General features: G+C 51.5%; 1 protein-coding gene across 2 annotated transcripts in view; it reads left to right on the top strand.

Moving 5' to 3' along the window:
- RCAN1 (regulator of calcineurin 1) overlaps positions 1-3633 on the top strand; it is a 43146-nt gene extending 39513 nt beyond the window's left edge. For both annotated transcript variants that reach the window (XM_032680164.1, XM_032680166.1), the window contains exon 4: positions 1266-3633. In XM_032680164.1, coding sequence (XP_032536055.1) covers positions 1266-1432 — 167 coding nt within the window. In that variant the 3' untranslated portion in view covers positions 1433-3633. The remainder of the gene's footprint in view (positions 1-1265) is intronic.
- Positions 3634-21568: the final 17935 nt, after the last annotated feature.

Here is a 21568-nt window from a genome sequence, read left to right as displayed (position 1 = left end):
TGGCACTGCTTTTCCAGCAGGCACAAAATCCCATGTATTTTTCAATAGCCATGGCAGTGTTCCTCCAAGAAATCTGTAAAAGTTGGCATTTTTTCCTTCATCAACTAAATTCTGTCAACAACAACAGTTTCAGATTATTAAAAACATGTCTTTTTTCACATAATAATGCACTCTCTGAACTCAGCGCTCACTAAAACCCTTCAGGACGGTCGACGTCGCATCGACCTCGGGCAGTTTTATTTTTACACCTCAAAAACCTCCCAAACTAAATTTTTATCACAGAATCAGCTGGGTTGGAAGGGACCTCCGAGATCATCCAGTCCAACCCTTGATCCAACCCCGCCGTGGTTCCCAGCCCATGGCACTGATGCCACATCCAGTCTGTCCTTAAACACCTCCAGGGATGGAGAATCCACCACTTCCCTGGGCAGCCCATTCCAATGGCTGAGCACCCTCTCTGCAAAGAAATTCTTTCTAATCTCCAACCTAAACCTCCCCTGGCACAGCTGAAGACCCAGCCCTCTTGTCTTGCTGATGGTTGCCTGGGAAAAGAGACCAACCCCCCCCGGCTCCCCTCTCCTGTCAGGGAGTTGCAGAGAGTGAGGAGGTCTCCCCTGAGCCTCCTCTTCTCCAGGCTGAGCCCCCCCAGCTCCCTCAGCCTCTCCTCACAGCACTTGTGCTCCAGTCCCTTCCCCAGCCTCGTTGCTCTCCTCTGGACCTGCTCCAGCCCCTCCATGTCCTTCCTGAGCTGAGGGCCCAGAACTGGACACAGCACTCCAGGGGTGGCCTCACCAGCGCTGAGTCCAGGGCAAGAATCACTTCCTTGGACCTGTTGCCACACTGTTCCTGATCCAGGCCAGGATCCATTGGCCTTCTTGGCCACCTGGGCACACTCTGGCTCCTGTTCAGCTCCCTGTCCATCCCCACTCCCAGCTCCCTTCCTGCCTGGCTGCTCTCCAGCCCCTCTGGCCCAGCCTGGAGCTGCATGAGGTTGTTGTGGCCAAAGTGCAGGACCCGGCCCTTGGCCTTGTGGACCCGACACTTGGCCTTGTAATGTAAATCTGCTTTAAAGCAATTCTTTATATTAAGATAAAACCAGCGTTGAACTCAGCGCCCACTAAAACCCTTCGGGACGCTCAACGTCACATCAGCCTCGTGCAATTCTATTTTTACACCTTAAACCCCCCCCCCCAAACTAAATTTTATTTATGCAGAATGGAGGCTTTTTAATCCCATTTTTGGGGTGTTTTTTTGTCGTCCTGCAGGAGACAAGTACGAGCTCCACGCGGCCACCGCCACCACCCCCAGCGTGGTCGTGCACGTGTGCGAGAGCGACCAGGAGAACGACGGCGGCGACGAGGAGGCCAAAAAACCCAAACCCAAAATCATCCAGACCAGGAGACCCGATTACACCCCTGCCCATCTCAGCTGAGCTGCTGCTGCTGGGTTTGGGTTTGGTTTTTGGGGGTTTTTTTCCCAGTAGGAAACTTCCAGGGAAAAAAAAAAACAAACAAAACCCGTTGGGTTTGGCGGCGGCGCTCGAGAAATTCCCCGTCTGAGAGAAAAATAAAGGAAGTTTCATCCCGATTTTTTTTTTTGAGGCTGCAGGTTGATCCCTGGGTGTATTCCCGAAATCGCTGGGAGAAGATGATATTTGGAGACAAACCAAGACAAAAATAGGGTTTAATTTTGGGGGGTGAAGCAGCTGGGGGGAGCTTTTCCTTGCCCGACTCTTAAATCCTCCGGTTGGATGGAAAAACCTCGGGATAACAGAGAAGGTTTGAAGGATTAAAGTCCTTAAAACTCAAAAAAAAAAGGTACTTTTTCTCATCCTGCATTTTGTGCATGTGTATTCTTGGTCTTCTAAAGTAACTTCTGAGTTATTTTCTAGAGTTTCTCACAAGCTGGAAATCGGGGAGGTTTAAAGTATTTATTATCCCAGATTTCCCTCTAGATGTGTAAATACATATATTTATATTTGGTTTTATTGGCACTGCTTTTTCCAGCAGGCACAAAATCCCTTCAGCCCCCCTGATTTAGGTGCTGTGGGGGCTCGTGCTTTTAAAATTTTCAACCTTTGAAATGCCTCCAGTGGGGTTTTATCTGGCAAAACAATGGGGGGAAAAAAAAAAAAAGGTGCAACATGAGACTTGCTGAAATGAATGGATTTTAAATTATTTAAGTTCTGATAATTTATGTCTTCAATAGCATTTGTTTGGTAGCTTTGACTTGGGGAGGAGGGGGAAAAAAGGACTTTTAAGGGTATAAATAAGGCTAATGGTGCATATTCAGAATTTTTTCAGTGATGGGGGGACTTGAATCTGCATTTTTTTGTGTGAGAAAAGGTTGAATGGTGATTGTAAAATTACAGGGAGGAGAGATGGTGCCTTTTCCTTGTCCATTCCTACTACAAGCTGCACACTTGGATCTTTTTCTACTGGCTTTGTACATCCAGAACTCCCAAATTTTCTTAGCTTTGCCTCCAGACTGAGCTGGTGTGAAATGCTTTAATGCCAAGTAATGCACATTTAAATCATGGGAATGTGTGGGAGAAGCTTTAGGGGTTTTATATGTTCCAGACAGTCTTGATAATTCCAATTTCAAGGCAAAAAAAAAACCCAAAAAGATGAGAGAGAAATGTATTTTATTACTTGGTTTTTTTTTAAAACTGGAGATCCTCACCTTGAAACAGGTATTTTTTTGGGGAAGAGATAGGAACTGATTTTTGTGGAAAATATCATTTATGGGTCTTAGGAAGTTCGTTGGAAAGGTTTTAGGAATCCAAACCTGGTTCCCTCCTGCTCTGCTTTTGCCACAGTCGGTCTGAGAAGGAGTTTGAAGCAAATATTGACTTAAACACCCTTGGTTTTTTTCAAATAATACCTGTTTTAAAACGGAAGATGTGGAATGGAGCCGTCCCAAGCCGGGAAACAAGGACTGGCTTTGCCGAGGGGAACGGAAACCAGTGACTGGAGAACAGGAACATGTGGAATTTTCTGCTCCGGTTTTGATCACTGTTCCCTGGAAACTGGAAGAAACCCTGATCCTTGGTGTTGAAAAGACCTAATTCCGTGTCCTGCTGGAGCTCTTGGATGGACACATGGGAAAAACCAGGTTATTTTGGGGGTACAGCATCCAGCTGGGGCCACGTCCTGGCTACCAGCCCCCAAAAGAAAGGAATCCAGCAGGTTTGCCACAACTGCCTTTAAGCCTTTCCAAGATTTTTTTTTTCCCCACGTTTCTCCAATTGCTGCTGGACTCAAGTGTTTCCTTCAGTTGAAAATAGAAGAATTCCTGTCCTTTTTCCAGGATGGCAAATCCAAACATGACTTCTCCATCACAGGGAGCTGCTGTTCTGTTCCCTAAAAAAAAAAAAAACAAACCCCAACAGTGCTGCTTTTCAACTAAAAACCACCAAAATCCGTGATTTTTAATCATTTCCCACGCCGAGGAAGTGGCCACTGGGAAAGCCTGGAAATCTTGGAATGGTGACAGCATGTTCCTGGTTGTGTCTCCTTGGCTTTTCCTGTTCCTTTTTTTTTTAATGTTCAACTGAATGCTTGGTTGGTATTTTCTACAGTTGTATAGCACGGGGCATATTTAAATTAAAATATTTTGTTGTCTTTCTTGTAAGTTGTCGTGGTGTTTCTGCACAAAAATCACACCGAAAATCGGGATTTTTAGGCCTCCAAACAACTAATTTACAAAAGGGGGGAGGATATATTGTCAGGTCACATCCTTAATAACCAAATAAATCTATTTCTGGAAAAGGTTTCCAGCCTTTTGCTTCCCATGATCTCAGTGGAAGGGTGAGAATCTGCTGATGAAAAAAATGCAGGATATTCCGGTTTAAAAATTGCTCCTTCAGTGCCTGAAGCTGCTTCTGAACAAAGGGATAATATAATAATTTATAATAATCCCTGTGCATCCAGAATGTGTATTTTCTAGATAGAAAATTAATAATTCTGGGGATTTGCCCAAAAAAATGGTGGATTCCCCATCCCTGGAAGTGTCCAAGGCCGGGTTGGACAGGGCTTGGAGCAACCTGGTGGAAGGTGTCCCTACCCATGGAAGGGGTGGCACTGGATGGGCTTTAAGATCCCTCCCAACCCAAACCAGTCTGGGATTCCATGATTTTTGAGCTCCTGGAGTCTGGAAATCCGTGTTTAACTGGCTTTGCCTGTAGCTGCTGAGGCTGAAGTTGTGGTTTCTGACCTTAGTTTTATTTTCTAGAGCAGCAACAAGTGGAGTCTCTTTGCCTTTGGAAATCATGGAAGAGTGGAATTGTTCTCCCTGTGCATCCCAGGCTTGTCCAGGGTGGGGAGGGGAAGGACTCCAGCAACTCCCTCTCCAACCTTTGGAACAGTTCCAGCCAAACCACTGGAACACTTCCAACCTGGGATTTTGCCCTGGGCACAGTCCCTGCTCTGCCAACTCCAAATAACAAGATGCTTTTATCCTGCCTTGCCCAACGTGCTTTTTGCTGAAAATTACACCTTTTAAATGCTTTTTTAAATTTCTTCTTTTAATTTTTAATTTGTGAACTGGCTAAAAAAGAAACCAAACTCACCACTGTTAAAAGACCTTCCCCGAGATACTCTTAAAACTTTTTTCTCTGAGCTTTCAAATCACATCAAATTTTCAATCTTTCCAGTCAAAGCAAGGCCCCAGAGGTGACTCCAGTGGCAGCAGGGGACAGCACGGAGCTGGCAGGGTTGGATTTATCTTCCCTTGATGGAATTTCCATGGATAAAGCGGCGACTGTCACACTTCAAACCTCTCGTCACCTCGAGCTGGGCGTGTTTTGGTGCCACTGAAGTCGGGCCAGGATTTCAGTTTGGTTGGAGAGTGTCCAGGGAAGGGAAGGGAGCTGGGGAAGGGTCTGGAAAACGTGAGGGAGCTGAGGGGGGTTTATCTGGAGAAGAGGAGGCTCAGGGGGGACCTCATTGCTCTCCCCAACTCCCTGACAGGAGGGTTGGAAGGAGGAGAGGAAATGGCCTCAAACTGCACCAGGGCAGGGTCAGATGAGAAATTAGGAACAATCTTTCCCTGCAGGAGTGGTCAGGCCTTGGAATAAGTGTCCCAGGGAGGTGGTGGAGTCCCTGTGTCTGGGAGTGTCCCAGAGGTGTCTGGATGTGGCCCTTGGGGACATGGGTCGGGGGTGATTGGGGTGGTGTTGGATGAGGGCACTGGATGATCCTGGAGGTCTCAGAATCACCCTGGTGATTCTGGGATTCAGGGAACTGACAGTCCAAGTCCTGTTCCAGAAAGACACAAACCAACAGAGAGAAAGAAGGGATCAGAAATATGAAGTTGCATCTTATTTATTTTTTTCTGTACGATCTCTTCATACTCAGAATCCCAGACTGGTTTGGGTTGAGAGGGACCTCAAAGCTCATCCAGTTCCACCCCCTGCCACGGGCAGGGACACCTCCCACTATCCCAGGGTGCTCCAACCTGCCCTTGGACACTTCCAGGGATGGTGAGTCCTCAACCCCTCTGGGCAAATACTTCATGGAATCATCTTTTTGTCCATATTTTGGAAGTCCTAAAACTCCCCGAGCACCCCGGGTTCTGTCTGGATGTGGCCCTTGGGGACATGGATTGGGGGTGATCCCGGTGGTGCTTCTATGGACGATCCTGAAGGTCTCCTCCAACCTCGAGTCTGGAATTAGAGCCTCCAAACTTTTACTAAACGCTTTCATTCCAAGGATTGCCAGAGGTGCCCATAGGTGGAGCTAAATATCCACCGACAACAAAGTGGAGCCTCACAACTCAAACCTCCAGCTCAGGCTCCCCACCCAGGGGTGGAAAAGATCCTTCAGGTCCCTTCCAACCCAAACCATTCCATGGTTTTCTGATCGTACCTTTTCAAACTCTGTTTTCTTCTTAATTCTTCTTATTTTAAAGGAACACCTGGGACACACCGAGGGAAAACTGGCTGGTTCCAGCTGGAAAAGGGGAAGTTCAGGTGCTCAGCTCCCTGTAGCCTCTGGATAAAGTGATGGTAATTCCCAGGGTGTGTTAATTTACGGATAAAATCATCCCAAAATGATGCCTTAATTTGATTTATTGTGAAGAGGACCGGCTACAATGTTCACCCCGGAGAAGGGAAAGCTCCAGGGAGACCTTGGAGCCTCTTCCAGAGCCTAAAAGGGGTTGTAAAAAGGAAGGAGAGGGACTTTTTCCAGGCTTGGAGCTGAACTGGGCAGGATTGAGCCTCATGGTGATTAAATTAATGATCCACTTACTGATGTTATTCGAGATGGGAAAATACACGACTCGACAAAAAGCAGGTTTTTCCCTCCTCTTGTTTTCCACTTTTAGGATTTTTGAGCACTCTGAGGGAACCTTTGAGATTGTAAATCCCAGGAAATCCCAGCAAAGCCTGGGATTCCGTTGGGTTTATTCACTTTGACAGTGCTGAACCATTAAAATGAGATTCCTAAACCACCAAACAAAAGCCCCGAAGCAATTTGCTGAGTAACCAGAACTTTTCCAGGTCCCTTCAGCTCCGGGAATGGAAACTTTGACCCAGCTTTAATTCCAGCTGTAAAGCAGCTCCTGAAGAAGGCAGGGCAGGATTCCTGGATGTCCCAGCAGGTCCTGGCTGAGGAGCAGCTCCAGCGGCTCCTGCTGCTGCAGGAGGGTGGTTTAGCAGCTGGAATGTGTGGGATTAAAAAGCAGGTGGAATTTCCCTTGGCTCTGGAAATCCCTCTGGCAAACTGGGCCGGGTGGGAGAGGCAGCAGCAGGAACTTCCCATCCTCGGCAGCATCCAGGAGGTTTCAGAGCCTTTCAGGGGAGGAGCTGGAAGTGCCATTCTGAGGGGGGTGGGTTGTGCTGGGCAGGGGAAAATCAGCAAGGGCTGGAGCAGCTTCCCCGTGGAGACAGGCTGGGAAAGCTGGGATTGTTCAACCTGGAGAAGAGAAGCTTTGGGGTGACCTGATTGTGGCCTTGCAGGGCCTGAAGGGGCTCCAGGAAAGATGGAGAGAAACTATTTCCAAGGGATGGAGGGACAGGACAAGGGGGAATGGCTTCAAACTGCCAGAGGGGAAATTTAGGTTGGATAGATGGATCCAGAGAGCAGGAAAGCAAAACACTTCCATACCTTTCATTTCAATTGAGCATCACTGGAGAGGGATGTTGGACAAGGGATGAAGGGACAGAACAAGGGGAATGGCTCCCACTGCCAGAGGGCAAGGATAGATGGGATATTGGGAAGGAATTCCTGGCTGGGAGGGTGGGGAGGCCCTGGCAGAGGTTGCCCCTGGATCCCTGGAAGTGTCCAAGGCCAGGTTGGACGGGGCTTGGAGCAACCTGGAATAGTAGAAGGTGTCCCTGCCCATGGCAGGGGTGGCACTGGATGGGATTTAAGGTCCCTTCCAACCCAAACCATCCTGGGATTCTGTGACACCTGAGAAATTCCACCCCCGTGTAACTTCCTGCTCAGATCCATCATCCAACCTTCACTTGGAATTAGGAATAATTTGGTAACACTGGAAACTATTTTGATCATAGAATGACGGAATGAATCATGGAACCCTGGAATGGTTTGGGTTGGAAGGGACCTGAAGGATCATCTCATCCCACCCCCTGCCATGGGCAGGGACACCTTCCACCAGCCCAGGTTGCTCCAAGCCCCGTCCAACCTGGCCTTGGGCACTTCCAGGGATCCAGGGGCAGCCACAGCTTCTCTGGCCAACCTGGGCCAGGGCCTCCCCACCCTCCCAGCCAGGAATTCCTTCCCAATATCCCATCTATCCCTGCCCTATCCCAGCTGGGATTTTGCAGCATCAGCCGAAGCAGCTGAAGCTTGTGTCGGTGGCGAGTTGGGTCACGGGAGCGAAACGGCGCCTTCTGCTTCCCCCTCCCCCTGGGCAGGAGGGGACAGCTCTCCTCGGGGTACAGGGAGTTATCCTTGGAAAAAGGAGCATCTCCAGCGCTGGAGCAGCTCTGGGTGACTCAGCAGGACAGAGGATGGCATTTGGTGCCAAGGAGAGGAGCGGTGCCAGCGCCGGCCGCCCGCGCCAGCCCCCTTCCCGCTCACCGCCCCCTCGCAGGAAGGACAATTCCCAGAACCCAGATCAATCCCTGGCTGCCCTGGGGTATAAAATATCGATTTCCAGGAGGATTTAATTCGTGAAGTGTTCCGGGAAAGAGCTCTGAGAGCTCCCTCAGACTTCCCGAGCCGGGAGCTCAGCCCTGGCTTGGGGCTGTTTTAGGACACCCCACTCGTGCTCTTCCTGGCCTTTCCAGAGCCTTCTCCCACCTCTGAGTGTCTCTGCTCAGCCTGTGGCTGGAGGCAGAGGCTTCCTGGAGCCTGATGTTTGCAGAGGACAAGCCCCAGCCTGGGCTTTGGAGGACAATTAATCCCAGTGTTTGATTAATCCCAGTGTTTGATTAGTCCTTCCCTCCTCCTCCTCCTCCCAGCCCTCCCCTGGGATCTGCCTAGGAGCCCCCAGACCTTGTTTCCCTGTCAACCACCTCGGACATGGGAACGGGGCTGTGGATGGAAGGAGCCCCAAAATGGCTCTGAGGGTGGGTCAGGTCCATGAGGGAGCCAAGGGCAGGGAGATCAAGTTCCAGATGCATTTTGGGAACCTCTGGGAATGGAAGGAAGTTACGGGAATCACAGAATCATTACGGTTGGAAAAGACCTTGAAGGTCATCAAGGCCAACTGTCAACCCAGCACCACCATGTTCTCCATGTCCATAACTGCCATATCCACGTTTTTTGGACAATTCCAGGGATGATGACTCCACCACTTCCCTGGGCAGCCCATTCCAAGGCTTTACAACCCTCTCTGTGAAGAATTTCCTTTAATATCCAACCTAAACCTCCCCTGGAGCAACTTGAGGCCATTTCCTCTCGTCCTGTCACTTGTTACCTGGGAGAAGGGAGGGATGAGTTCATTCCTTGTCCTGGTCTGTGGGGAGGAAAGGTTGGATATTTCATGGAATCATGGGATGGTTTGGGTTGGGAGGGACCTCAAAGCCCATCCAGTGCCACCCCTGCCATGGACAGGGACAACTTCCACCAGCCCAGGTTGCTCCAAGCCCCGTCCAACCTGGCCTTGGACACTTCCAGGGATCCAGGGGCAGCCACAGCTTCTCTGGGCAACCTGGGCCAGGGGCTCAACAGCCTCACAGCCAACAATTCCTTCCCAGTATCCCATCCATCCCTGCTCTTTCTCACTTTGAAGCCATTCCTCCTTGTCCTGTCCCTCCAGCCCTTGGAAATAGTCTCTCTCCATCTTTCCTGGAGCCCCTTCAGGCCCTGCAAGGCCACAATCAGGTCACCCCAAAGCTTCTCTTCTCCAGGCTGAACAATCCCAGCTCTCCCAGCCTTTCCTCCCAGCAGAGCTGCTCCAGCCCTGGGATCCTCTTGGTTCCTGCTCTGGACTCTCTCCAGCAGCTCCATGTCCTTGCTGTGCTGTTCCCCAGGGTCCCAGGGAATGTGCAACCCCACAAAGGTGACAGACACATTCTTGGAGCCCTTGTTCTCCAAACCAACCTTTTATTTACATTCTTTCACCCCCAGTTTTCTGGCAGGTTATCAATCCAAGTGGAAACCAGGGGATTTTTTGCCTGTGAAGACACAACAGAGGCCTTTTGTGTCGGGTTTGCTCTGGGAGGAGTTGGGGAGGGAGCCCCATCCATCTTCCTCCTTTTGGACTGGGGAAAAAAACCCACCCCCGTTATTTGCCCTGCCTGAGCCCTGAGCGCAGTTTGCTTTGGTTCCACCTCAGTGCTGGGGGCTCCTGGGCCCTCCAGAGCCTTGGAATAAGTGTCCCAGGGAGGTGGTGGAGTCCCTGGGTCTGGGAGTGTCCCAGAGGTGTCTGGATGTGGCCCCTGGGGACATGGATTAGGGGTGATCCTGGTGGTGCTTCTATGACTGGATGATCCTGAAGGTCTCTCCCAACCTTGAGGACTCTGGGATTCTGTAAAATCCCCATTTTGCCAGGTGATTTAACACTGATCTCAGTTTAAAAATAAAACAAACCCCCAAACCCAACCCCAAACCCCATCCTGTGATTCCGATTCCCGAGGCCAAAGGAGACCCTGATCCCACCCGAGGGTTTGGATGTTGCAGCTTTAATTAAAACAAGGAAAGAGTTGAATTCTTGGTTGTTTCAGTTTTGTCTCTTGATAATTTTAAGCAATTTTGCTGCCCTGGTGTATTCACTGGTGTGAGGAGCAGCACCCAAGTCATGGACACCTCTGCAAGGCCAGGTTGGATAAACTTGGAGCAACCTGGGCTGGTGGAAGGTGTCCCTGCCCATGGAAGGGGGTGGCACTGGGTGGGCTTTAAGGTCCCTTCCCACCCAAACCATTCCATGATTCTATTGATATAATCACATTCATGACTTTTTGGCTGAGCTTCAAAGGAAAAAAATCCCATTTTTCTGCTCTGTGGGAACGTCAGGGGTTAAACTTGACCTTGAGATGTAGCAACAAGATGCAAACAGAGCAAACAAAACCAGTTCTCACGCTGCTGCTTTGCCCTAGAAAGCTTCACTTCAGGGTCCACTCCTCCCTTTGACTCTTTCCAAGAGGTTCCTTCATCCCCAGCAATTAAATCAGGGCTGTCAACCTGTTTAATTAATTTGCCATCAGCAGCATTATTACATTTTGTGAAGGTTGATAAGCACTAAAGACAGCAAAGCTCAGCTTGGCTGGGACAGGGCTGAGGGGAGGAGAATTCCAAACAAGACACCAGCACTCCTGGGAGGGTCTCAGGTGGTTCAAACCCTAAATGGCCAAGAATCCCACTTATTTCTTTTAAATTTAGGTTAAAGGGTGATGCCAAGCAGAGCTTTGTGCCGTGAGCGTGGCTGGTTGGGTAAAAAACATCCTCCTGGTGAGATCTGCTGGAAAATATTTGGAGGGTGAATCCGTGGCATTAATGCACTTGGATTAATGGGTGGTGCTTGGAAACTGAACTTTCCAAACAAGAGGAATAATATTCTATATCTGGTGTGAGGGTTGAATTCACATTTTCCGTTTCCTGGCGCGGAACAAACAAAAGAGGCTTAAAATTAAAATTAAAACCTCCATGATTCCGTGAAATCCCACGGGTTCTGTAGCAATCTGGGATTTCCATGGAAGAGCTGCTCTCCCACAGTTAAGCCTGGCTCTCCCAAAGTGTCTTTATGTGCATCTGAAACCTTATTTTTAAGGTTTCATTTCCCTGCAGCCCGTTTGTCGTTCAGCAGAACTCCAGGAATTTTTAAAAGTAGGGAAAAATGGGAAAATTGAAACACCTCAGTAATGAAGTTCCAACCCTTTTACAAACGTTGTGTTGTGACTGAGTTGCAGGACTCCTGATCCAGGTGCTTTTCCAGCCCTACCTGAGAACCAGCCTTTCCTTTTCCAGCCTTTCCTTTTCCAGCCTTTCCTGGTGACTGGGGGAGAACAGGAATGATGAGTTTAGCCAAGAGTCCCTGATGGAAAGCAAGAGGAATGTGAGGCAGCCTGACTGAAGGAGGGAAAGTTTCACTCCTCATCCAGCCCATTGTTTGGAGTGGGAGGGAATTCAAAAGAACTGGGAGGACTCGTTTGCTGAGGAGGGAAAGAAAGGCCCGAAGAAAAGCAAATATGTGGTGTGGGGAGAAAACACCCCCCTGGCACAGCCAGAACCACGGGATCAGGGAATATCCCGAGCTGGGAGGGACCCACAGGGATCAATCATCCCGTGCCAGCCCCTCCCCACCCCCCTCACAGCCAAGGATTCCTTCCCAATATCCCACCTCACCCTGCCCTCCTCCAGCTCAAGGCCATTCCCCCTCGTCCTATCCCTACAAAATCCCTCTCCAGTGCACTCTCCATTCCATTTTCCGGGATGTCTCCCAGCTGGAACTGTCCCAGGTGTGGGGAGCAGGGCAGAGCTTTGGTTGGGCAGCAGTTCCCTCCTCAGGGGTGGTTGCCCAGGAAGGTTCTCCCTCCCTGGACGATGGAGTGGAAGGAAAAGTTTTCCTGGCCCTCAGGAAGCCATGGGATGCTGCAGGGGGGCCTGTCACCACCTCAGCTCTCAGCTGGCTTTGGGGACTCCAGGGAGCTCCTTCTCCTTCTCCTGAGCTTCCTGCAGAGCTGGCACAGCCGGGAAATCCCGGGAAATCCGTCTCCCTTCCTTTCCTTCCTACCTGCACACAACAAATAGGACAATAGGGGAGGGAGGGACTGGGCTTTGAGACTGGTGTTATGGATACTGGGAATCACCAAGGCTCTGGGGACACCTCAGAGCCCCTTCCAGGGCCTAAAGGGGCTCCAGGAGAGCTGGAGAGGGACTGGGGACAAGGGATGGAGGGACAGGACAGAGGGGATGGTTTAAGGGAGGGGTTAGATGGGATATTGGGAAGGAATTCTTGGCTGGGAGGGTGGGGAGGAACTGGAATGGAATGCCCAGAGAAGCTGTGGCTGCCCCTGGATCCCTGGAAGTGTCCAAGGCCAGGTTGGACAGGGCTTGGAGCAACCTGGGCTGGTGGGAGGTGTCCCAGGGAGAGGCACTGGACAATCTTTCAGATCCCTTCCAACCCAACCCATTCCATAATTCCATGATCCAGGCATTTCTTTTCAATGGACTGGTACAAACCTTTCAGGCTCCCCTTCAACACCCCTCTGTCCATCCCCAGCTTTGCCTCCTCCCCAGGTGAGCCCCCAGCTGACGAATTCATCCCTTTCCCAAGGAATTCCTTGGCCTCCCACCTCCATCCCAAACCAACCCTTGGGGTGTGAACCCCCCACAACCATCTCCTGGAGGTTCCCTTCCAGCAGCATCATTAGGTGGAGCTCCAGCCCCTGGGAGGCTCTTTATCTGCCACTCAGCGGGCACTGAAGGCAGATGAGAACCTCAAAATCGATTTGTTATCGTCACTGTCGCCTCTGATTGTGTCACCCCGCGCTCTGTGAGAGGATTTTTAGGTCTGTGAGAGGATTTTTAGGTCTGTGAGAGGATTTTTGGGGTCAGCAGGAGACAAGGAAGCCAGCTCTCACTCACAGGTTGGGCTGGGTGATGATCCTGGAGGTCTTTTCCCACCCCAGTGGTTCTGGGGCTCTGTGAGGTTCTGCTGAACACGCGATGCTGGTGGAGATACGGAGGGGAAGGACTTCCTCAAACGCCCCAGCCCGGCCCTGGACCCGTACTGAGCTTTGTTTCCCTCCTCTCCTCCTCGCCCTGGTGCTGTCAGAGGGCAGGATTTAAGCTCTGACTAACTGAACCTGCCCCACCTCAGCCCAAGGCAAGGCTGGTTAAGCCTGGTCTGCACTCCCAGGCCGATCCCACCAAGGCCAGATCAGAACCCCCTGCAGGGACCTTGGGACACCAACTGCAGGTAGGTCTGAAACAAGAGTTCATTTATTGGAATTGGAAGAGAATTGGTGATTTTTTGGGTGAAACTGGGGTTTCTGGTCCACCGGTGAGTGGCCAGTGGAGCATCTGCAGCAAGTGTTTCTCCTCCAGCCTGGAGGACAAAGGGGGTGTCAGAGGTGTTGGACAGTGCTCAGCTGGGGCAGGGATGGGCAGAGATGCTGCCCAGGGTGGATCCAAACCCAGCTCCAGGCCAGGAAAATCTGTGGCCCCAGTTTTCTCCTTTCCAAGGCATTTTCAGCCCACGATCCTAAAGGAGCAAAGATTTCTGACCCGGATTATTCTACCTCAATTCCACCTCTGCTTTTGGGCTTCCTTTGTGAAAAATAACACTCAGAAAAAATGCCTGGATTGCTTCAGAGTGCTCCTGCTTCCTGTGGGTCTGATTCCAGCAAGACTTGAGGAACCATCAGCACGTCTGGGGCTGTGCCAGGAGTGCCCTTGGTGGCCGTGGCTGCCCAGTTTGACACTGGTTTGTGACCAGTTTTCCCTCGCTCAAGATGTTGGGAGAGCTGGATTCAACCAGCAGTGACTGGTTGTAGGAGCTGGTCGAGGTTTCCTGGAGGAAACACAGCACAGGTCGTGCATTTTCTTGGGGATCAGGATGGTTGGGGTTGGATCTTGGGATCACCCAGGCCAAGCTTCTCCTAAAGCAGGTTCCAGGGCTGTGCCCAGGCAGGTTTTGGGTATCTCCACAACCCCTTTGGGCAGAAAATCCCCGTGCTCTGTCACCCTCAGCAGGGGTGCCAGAGGCTCCATCTCACCCTCGAGGTGTTTTGCCTCCTGGTTCTCATCCTGGAGGCAGCTCAGGAACATTTTTCCCTGCTTGGGTCAGTCTGGCTTGTTCCCAGTTGGATGTGATGGTGGGAGCTCTGGATCCCATGTGCTCCAGGCATCTCAGATCCTGAGTATCCCAAATCCCCCTGGGTCCCCCCACAAGCTCAGGAGCATTTTTCCCTGCTTGGGTTGGTCTGGCTTGTTCCCAGTTGGATGTGATGGTGAGAGCTCTGGATCCCATGTGCTCCAGGCATTTCAGACCCCAAGTATCCCAAATCCCCCCCCACCCCTTTGGTTTTTTCTCCTGTGTTAAAGCAGAGGGAGGTGACAGAAAGCACTGGCTCCAGGGGGAGGAAAACCCCTCCTGGGCTGACTTCTCTGTGTCTTCTGACCCTGAGCTGCAGGATTTCAGTCCCTTCTGCTTGGCTGGGACCAGAGAAGAAAGAGAAACTCTGTGTGCCAACCAAGGAATGAATGTGGAGTCATGGAATGGGTTGGGAGGGACCTCAAAGCCCATCCAGTGCCACCCCCTGCCATGGGCAGGGACACCTTCCACCAGCCCAGGTTGCTCCAAGCCCTGTCCAGCCTGACCTTCACGGCAGGGGATGGAGCTGGAAGATCTTTAAGGTCCCTTCCAACCCACAGCATTCCCTGATTCTGTGGTTCCATGACCTGGCTCCTCTGCTGCTGCTCTGGGAGCACCCACAAAACTTCTGGCTCTGCCTCAAGGCCACGCTTGAGGTCTGACCTTGCTCACACCAAACTTGGGATGAATTCACTCCCACTGACAAGGTTAAATCCCGGCAAACCAAGGGAAGGAAGGATGAGATGCTCAGGATGGTGCAAATCCACGTTCTCCAGTGAGGGCTGCAGGGGCACAGCTGCAAATCCAGGGCACTCCTGACCCTCTCCTGATCCTGGGGGATCCCTGCACCACGAGCACAGAAGCTCCCAGAGGTTCCTGCAGGGTGGAATCTGCTCTTCCTGCTCCCCTCTGGTCTCTGCTCCAGGGGGAAAACCAGCACAGCAGGAAGATCCACGTGGCTGCTTCTGGGAAACAAAAACAAAACCTTATCTGGGCTCACCCCATAAACCAGCAACTTCTAAAGGAGAGGAAAAGAGATTAAAAAACCCACTCAGGGCTGGTGCTTCCGTGCTGGGCAGCCCAGGAAGCTGTGGCTGTGTGGGCAGAGCACGGGCACAGAGCTGGCACTGCCTCAGTTCCATGACACAAAGGTGGTTTTAATTTCTGCTTCTCAGCCTACAAAGTTTCCCTTCCCCCTGTTCTGGCTCTGCTCCCATCTGGGTGTGATTTTGGGGTCACTGCTTGTCAATGGAGGTTCCTCCTCTCCCATCCTTACACAGCAATTTTCATTCTTCCTTTCTTTCTTTCTTTCTTTTCTTTCTTCCTTCCTTCCTTCCTTCCTTCCTTTCTTCTTTCTTTCTTTTTTATTTCTTCCTTTCTTTTTCTTCTTTCTTCCTTTCTTTCTTTTCTTTTTTTATTTTCTTCCTTTCTTTTATTTTCTTTCTTTTCTTTCTTTCTTTTCTTTTCTTCCTTTCTTCCTTCCTTTCTCTCTTTCTTTTTTTCTTTCTTTCTTCCTTTCTTCCTTTCTCTCTCTCTTTCTCTCTTTTCTTCCTTCTTTCCTTCTTTTCTTCGTTCATTCTTTTCTTCCTTCTTTCTTCCTTTCTCTTATTCTTCCTTTCTCTCTCTCTTTCTCTCTTTCCTTCCTTCTTCCCTCCCTCCCTCCCCTCCCTCCCTCCTTTCTTCCTTCCTTCCTTTTTCTTTCTTTTTTTCTTTCCTCCTTTCTTTCTTTCTTTCTTTCTTTCTTTCTTTCTTTCTTTCTTTCTTTCTTTCTTTCTTTCTTTCTTTCTTTCTTTCTTTTTTCTTTCTTTCTTTCTTTCTTTCTTTCTTTTTTTCTTTCTTTCTTTCTTTCTTCCTTCCTTTCTTCCTTTCTTTCTCTCTTTCTTTCCCTTTCCTTCCTTCCTTCTTTCCTTCTTTTCTTCCTTCTTTCTTCCTTTCTTTCTTTCTTCCTTTCTCTCTTTCTTTCTCTTTCTCTCCCTCCTTTCTTCCTTCCTTCCCTCTTTCTTTCTTTCTCTCTTTCCTTCTTCCTTTTTCTCTTCCTTTCTGTCCTTCCCTGTCCTGTCATCCCTGAACTCCTCTGCAAGAAGGGAATCAAATTTAACCTCATTCTGTGGGTTGGAAGTGCCTCCATCCTCCACCTCTTCCAAACTCTGCACATTTTTAATTTAACTTTGTGGAGTTTTTTCAATCTAAATTCCATTTCACTGTAAATCCCCACAGTTGACTTCACTGCTTCCCTTCCCTGGGGAATTCCTGCTGCTGCTGCAGCCAAAGGCACCTTTATTTTGCAGTTGGATGACAGCAAATATTGCACAAATGGGGGGACCAGGTTGTCCAAAGCCTTTTTTTCAGGACCTGGGATATCAGGAAGTGAATAAATGTCACCTCTTGGCCAGATTTGCTGACCTGGGGTTCTCCTGAGAGCCCATCCTTTGTAGGATTTCTTGGATAATCCCAATCCTGTTCTGGGGTTCTCCTGGAAGCCCATGCTTTGTAAAATCACTTGGATAATCCCAATCCTGTGCTGGGGTTCTCCTGAGAGCCCATCCTTTGTAGGATGACTTGGATAACCCCCTCAGGAGCCCAGAAAACTCTGCCAGGGAGGGTTTGCTTCGATGATTCCCCCTAATTTTGAGGGATTAACACAGGAAAGTGTCAAAGACAAAGATCTGGATTTGCCAGACTTCATCTGTTTCCTTTCAAGGGCCACAGCAGCAGCTTTTCCAAGGAAGAGTAACAATTCACTGGAAAAGCAAAGTATGTTTTCTAACCCCTGTCCTTATTTCAGCATTTCTTTCCTCAAAACAACAGCAAGGCCCAATTTAAAACCAAAAGGCTTCCAGGAATGTGATTCCAAGAGATCTTCAAGCTCCTGTGCTGGGAAATGTCCTTTATCACCTTCCTGAGAAAAGCTGCCTTGGCTTTCTGAGGGATCCCATCACTCTCCAGGTTGTATTGGAATGGAAGGAAAGGAAATCTTTGGCTGCTGACAGATCCATGAGGGCAAAGAAAACTCATGCCTGGAGTGGTAGTTATATAAATATTATATAAAACAACAATGTCCCTGTCACAGGAGCTCTCAGGTCCCACCAAAGTCAAACAGAAGTCACCCAGATGTTTCCAGAAAACTGAATTTGTTCTAAGGAAGGGCAGTCAGTGAGGGGTTTGTGGTGGGTTTGAGGGCAGCCCCGGGAATGGCTCCTCCTTCCTCCTTGCACCCCAAAATCAGGGAGTCACAGAATATCCTGAGCTGGGAGGGACCCCCAGGGATCATCCAGTCCAAGCCCTGGCCCTGCCCAGGACACCCCAACACTCCCCCCTGTCCCTCAGAGCGTTGTCCAAACCCTCCTGGAGCTCTGGCAGCCTTGGGGCCGCGCCCAAATGTGCAATATCCTGGGAAGATGAACCTCCTGACTATTTCTGATTCTAAACCCCACAATTTCTCTTTCTAGAAAGGCCTCCTGCATGGGTTTGTCCCCTGTGCAGACCCAAATCCATGCAGGGCACGGGGGGTTTGTGTGTGTGAGGGAGCAGGGACATGAGGGGAGATGTGTCAGGGAGCAAGGACGGCAGCACTGGAGACATCCCAGCATCCCAAAATGTCCCTGGGACTGAGAGGAGATTCATTGGAGGCTGCAGCTCCTCCCGAGGGGCAGCTCCAACCTCTGCTCGGTGTGAGCAGGGACAGGACCCAGGGAAGGGCTGGAGCTGGGACAGGGCAGGCTCAGGGTGGATCTCAGCACAAGGTTCTTCCCCCACAGGGTGCTGGGCACTGCCCAGGCTCCCCAGGGCAGTGGGCACGGCCCCAAGGCTGCCAGAGCTCCAGGAGGGTTTGGACAATGCTCTCAGGGACAGGGGGGAGTGTTGGGGTGTCCTGGGCTGGGCCAGGGCTTGGACTGGGTGATCCTTGGGGGTCCCTCCCAGCTCAGGCTGTTCTATCATTCTGCGGCAATTCTCCTGCCTGGCAGAGCCCGTGGCACCCCCTGTGCCACCCTGTGCCCCCCCCAGCACCTCCCCCTGCAGCCGGACACGGGAGCTGACGCTCCTGCCCTGCCCCATCCCAGGGATTTCCAGGTGTTTCCCTGTTTGCCTCTTACCTTTCGCACCGAGCCGGGAGCCGGGGCACAGTGGCAGCCAGGGCACAGTGGCAGCCAGGGCACAGTGGCAGCCGGGCTGCTGGCCCTGCAGGAGCCACGAACCAGCCTCGGGGGTGCTTTCCAGGGCTGGCATCTCCCTCCTCCTCCTCGCCGGGAATCGCCGGAGCCCCGCGCCCGCCAGGTCTGTGCCGACCCCGGGACCGGGAGCAGGGGGTGGTGGAGAACTGGGAAGCTCCAGGAGCCCCGGAGCTGCCGGGCAGCAGAGCTGAACTGATGGAAAAGAGGGAGCCAGGGCTCTGCCTGCCAGGGTTTGTTTGCTGTTCCAGCAGTGCCAGGGCTTCCCTGCTCCTTCGGGCTGGATGTGAACCCGAGGCAGCTGCACCCACGAGGATAAACTCGGGTGGGTGTTTTTTTGGGAGAGTTGCTGGGCTTTCCTGGGGATGGTCCCGTGCAGAGTTAAGAGCTGGACTCGATGATCCTCGTGGATCCCTCCCAACTCAGCACATTCTGGGATTCTGGGATTCTTCTTCAAAATAACGTGATCCCTACCCAGCGTGTCAGAGAACTAATTTAATGTTCTGTGATCAGACAAAGCTGATGTTTTGGAGGAGAATTAAGTGAATTAAGTGCCCCCCCCCGCTTAAATGCCTCTTTTTAAGGCCACACAAGGATCTGAAGTGTTGCCCAGGCCATGGATAACCCTGGGACAGGCAGGGAGAGATTTTCCATAGACAGGTGGGGCTGCAGGAGGTGCTTCCACTCGGTGCAGAATTCCAGTTCTGTGTCCACATGGCACTGCTTCCTCCTGGGACGTGCTGCTGGCCCATCCTGGACAGGAGTAGTGTCCTGGATGCTGCACTGTTGCAAAATTTCCCGGAGGAAATGGGTCTGTCTTGTGCAATCCTCCAGAACATTGTCTGACCTACTCATCCCTGCAGGAACGGGCAGGGGAATGAGCCAGGGAGGTCAGTGGATCCTTTAGGGTGGTGGAGAAGCTTGTTGCTGGCAGAAAATTTCGGGAATAGGGGATGTGCTGGGCTGGCTTTTGCTCCGAGTGTGGCTCAGGCTTTTTGTGGGTCATCAGAGCATGAGAAGTTTCTAGGGAGCTGTGTTTTCCAAAGGTGAGTGTTCCTCTTGTCCCCCTCAGTTTCTGGTGCTGGGTTCCTGATGGTTTTGGCAGCAATTGGAGGGAGAGAGAAAGTGTTGGAGATGTTTGCTCAGCAGCAATTAGAATAAGTGTCCTCTGATTTGGGAGAGCTGAGGGAATTGTATCTCACAGAGGAGGATCTGTCATTTAACACCCACCCCTGCTACAGGAGAAACAGCACAATTCCACCTCCAAAGGGAAGAGAAATACAGCCAAAGAACCAGGATCATGGAATTATAGCTGGAAGGGTTGGCTTGGAAGGACCTTAAAGCCCATCCAGCTCCACCCCCTGCCACGGGCAGGGACACCTTCCACTAGCCCAGGTTGCTCCAAGCCCTGTCCCATTCCAGCTCCAGTTGGAGCAGCCTCCAGGCTCAGGGAGCAGCTTTTTGGGCAGCCAGGCCCATCCTGCTCTGCCTGGGTTGGGAACCAGCCAGGACTGAGGCATTTCTGACATGTGAACTGCACACAGAAGTTGCATTTGGTGCCAAAGCTCTGCAGCTGCATTTGGACTCAAAATGACAATTTACTGCTCTCTTGGGATATTCCCCACGGCCTCAGCACCTGGACAGGCACCAGGGGCTTTCCAGAGGTCCAGACTGGCCTCTCTTCTGCCCCAGCCGGGCTCAGATCCCACAGCACACGGGAAGTGTCTCCTGGACTTGCCTTTGGCAGCTCTGACACTCCGGAGCTGTGAGGATCTGGGTGTTGAAGAGATTCAGAGCAGGCCATGGAATTACAGAATCCCAGACTGGTTTGGGAGAAGGGACCTTAAAGATCACCCCATTCCAACCCCCTGCCATGGGCAGGGACACCTTCCACTGGCCCAGGTTGCTCCAAGCCCCGTCCAACCTGGCTATGAAGGGATATCGTGGATTCACCTTCACCTACTGAAAAAGGGCCTTGAGCTGAAGGAGGGCAGGGTTAGATGGGATATTGGGGAAAAATCCTTCCCTGGGAGGGTGGGGAGGGACTGGAATTGAATTCCCAGAGAAGCTGTGGCTGCCCCTGGATCCCTGGAAGTGTCCCAGACCAGGTTGGACGGGGCTTGGAGCAACCTGGGCTGGTGGGAGGTGTCCCTGCCCGTGGCAGGGGGTGGGATGGGATGATCTTTCACATCCCTTCCAACCCAAAGATCCTGTGATTCCAGGATTTATGGTGTAGATCTGGCACCTGCCTGACTGTAATGAGTGGATAAATAGCAATTCATGGGAGAGCAGGACGTGGCCAAGGCTGCTGCCAAAGGCAGGGAATTCCCACTGAATCCCTCGGGAACAGCTGCTGGACTGTGCAGTTTTGCCCCAGGTCATTCTGGACAGGGGCTGTCACTACTCAGGGATTGTCCCTCCCAAGACAGGGAGGAGGGGTCACCCCCCCAAAACCTCCTGTGGGATGGGGTGGGATGAGGTGGGATGAGGTGGGATGAGGTGGGATGGAGTGGGATGAGGTGGGATGGGGTGGGATGGGGTGGGATGGAGTGGGATGGGGTGGATGTAGTGGGATGGGGTGGGATGGGGTGGGATGGGGTGGGATGGAGTGGGATGAGGTGGGATGGGGTGGGATAGGGTGAGATAGGGTGGGATGGACTGGGATGGGGTGGGATGGGGTGGGATGGGGTGGATGTAGTGGGATGAGGTGGGATGAGGTGGGATGGGCTGGGATGGGCTGGGATGGGCTGGGATGGGCTGGGATGTAGTGGGATGTAATGGGATGGGGCGGGATGGGGTGGGATGGGGTGGGATGGGAGCCACCACCCCAGGTGAGGTCGTGGCTCACCAGGATGCAACCTGGCTAAACCAGGATGCTGATTTTAGGCTGGGCACAATCCCAATTTACAGCCCCTCAGCAGCTGTCTGGGGAGAGCAGTGAGGAGCACAAAGCCCCTCTGGTTCTGGCCCCAAACCCGAGCTTTTGGGACAGTGAGATGGGAACCCATCAGGCAGCAGCTCCCTGACACCTCTGGCTCTTCCCAGCCCTGGGCAGTCCCACTCCAAACCACTCCCAGTGTGGATTCCACACTGGAGCTGCACAGTTGAAGGCTTTGGGCTTGTTGAGATTTTGGGAGGAGGTTTCCTGGGTGTCCCTCTCCTGGTTTTGC

This window comes from Chiroxiphia lanceolata, chromosome 2, assembly GCF_009829145.1.
Source record: "Chiroxiphia lanceolata isolate bChiLan1 chromosome 2, bChiLan1.pri, whole genome shotgun sequence".
NCBI lineage: Eukaryota > Metazoa > Chordata > Aves > Passeriformes > Pipridae > Chiroxiphia > Chiroxiphia lanceolata.
This window is presented reverse-complemented; position numbering and strand designations above follow the sequence as displayed.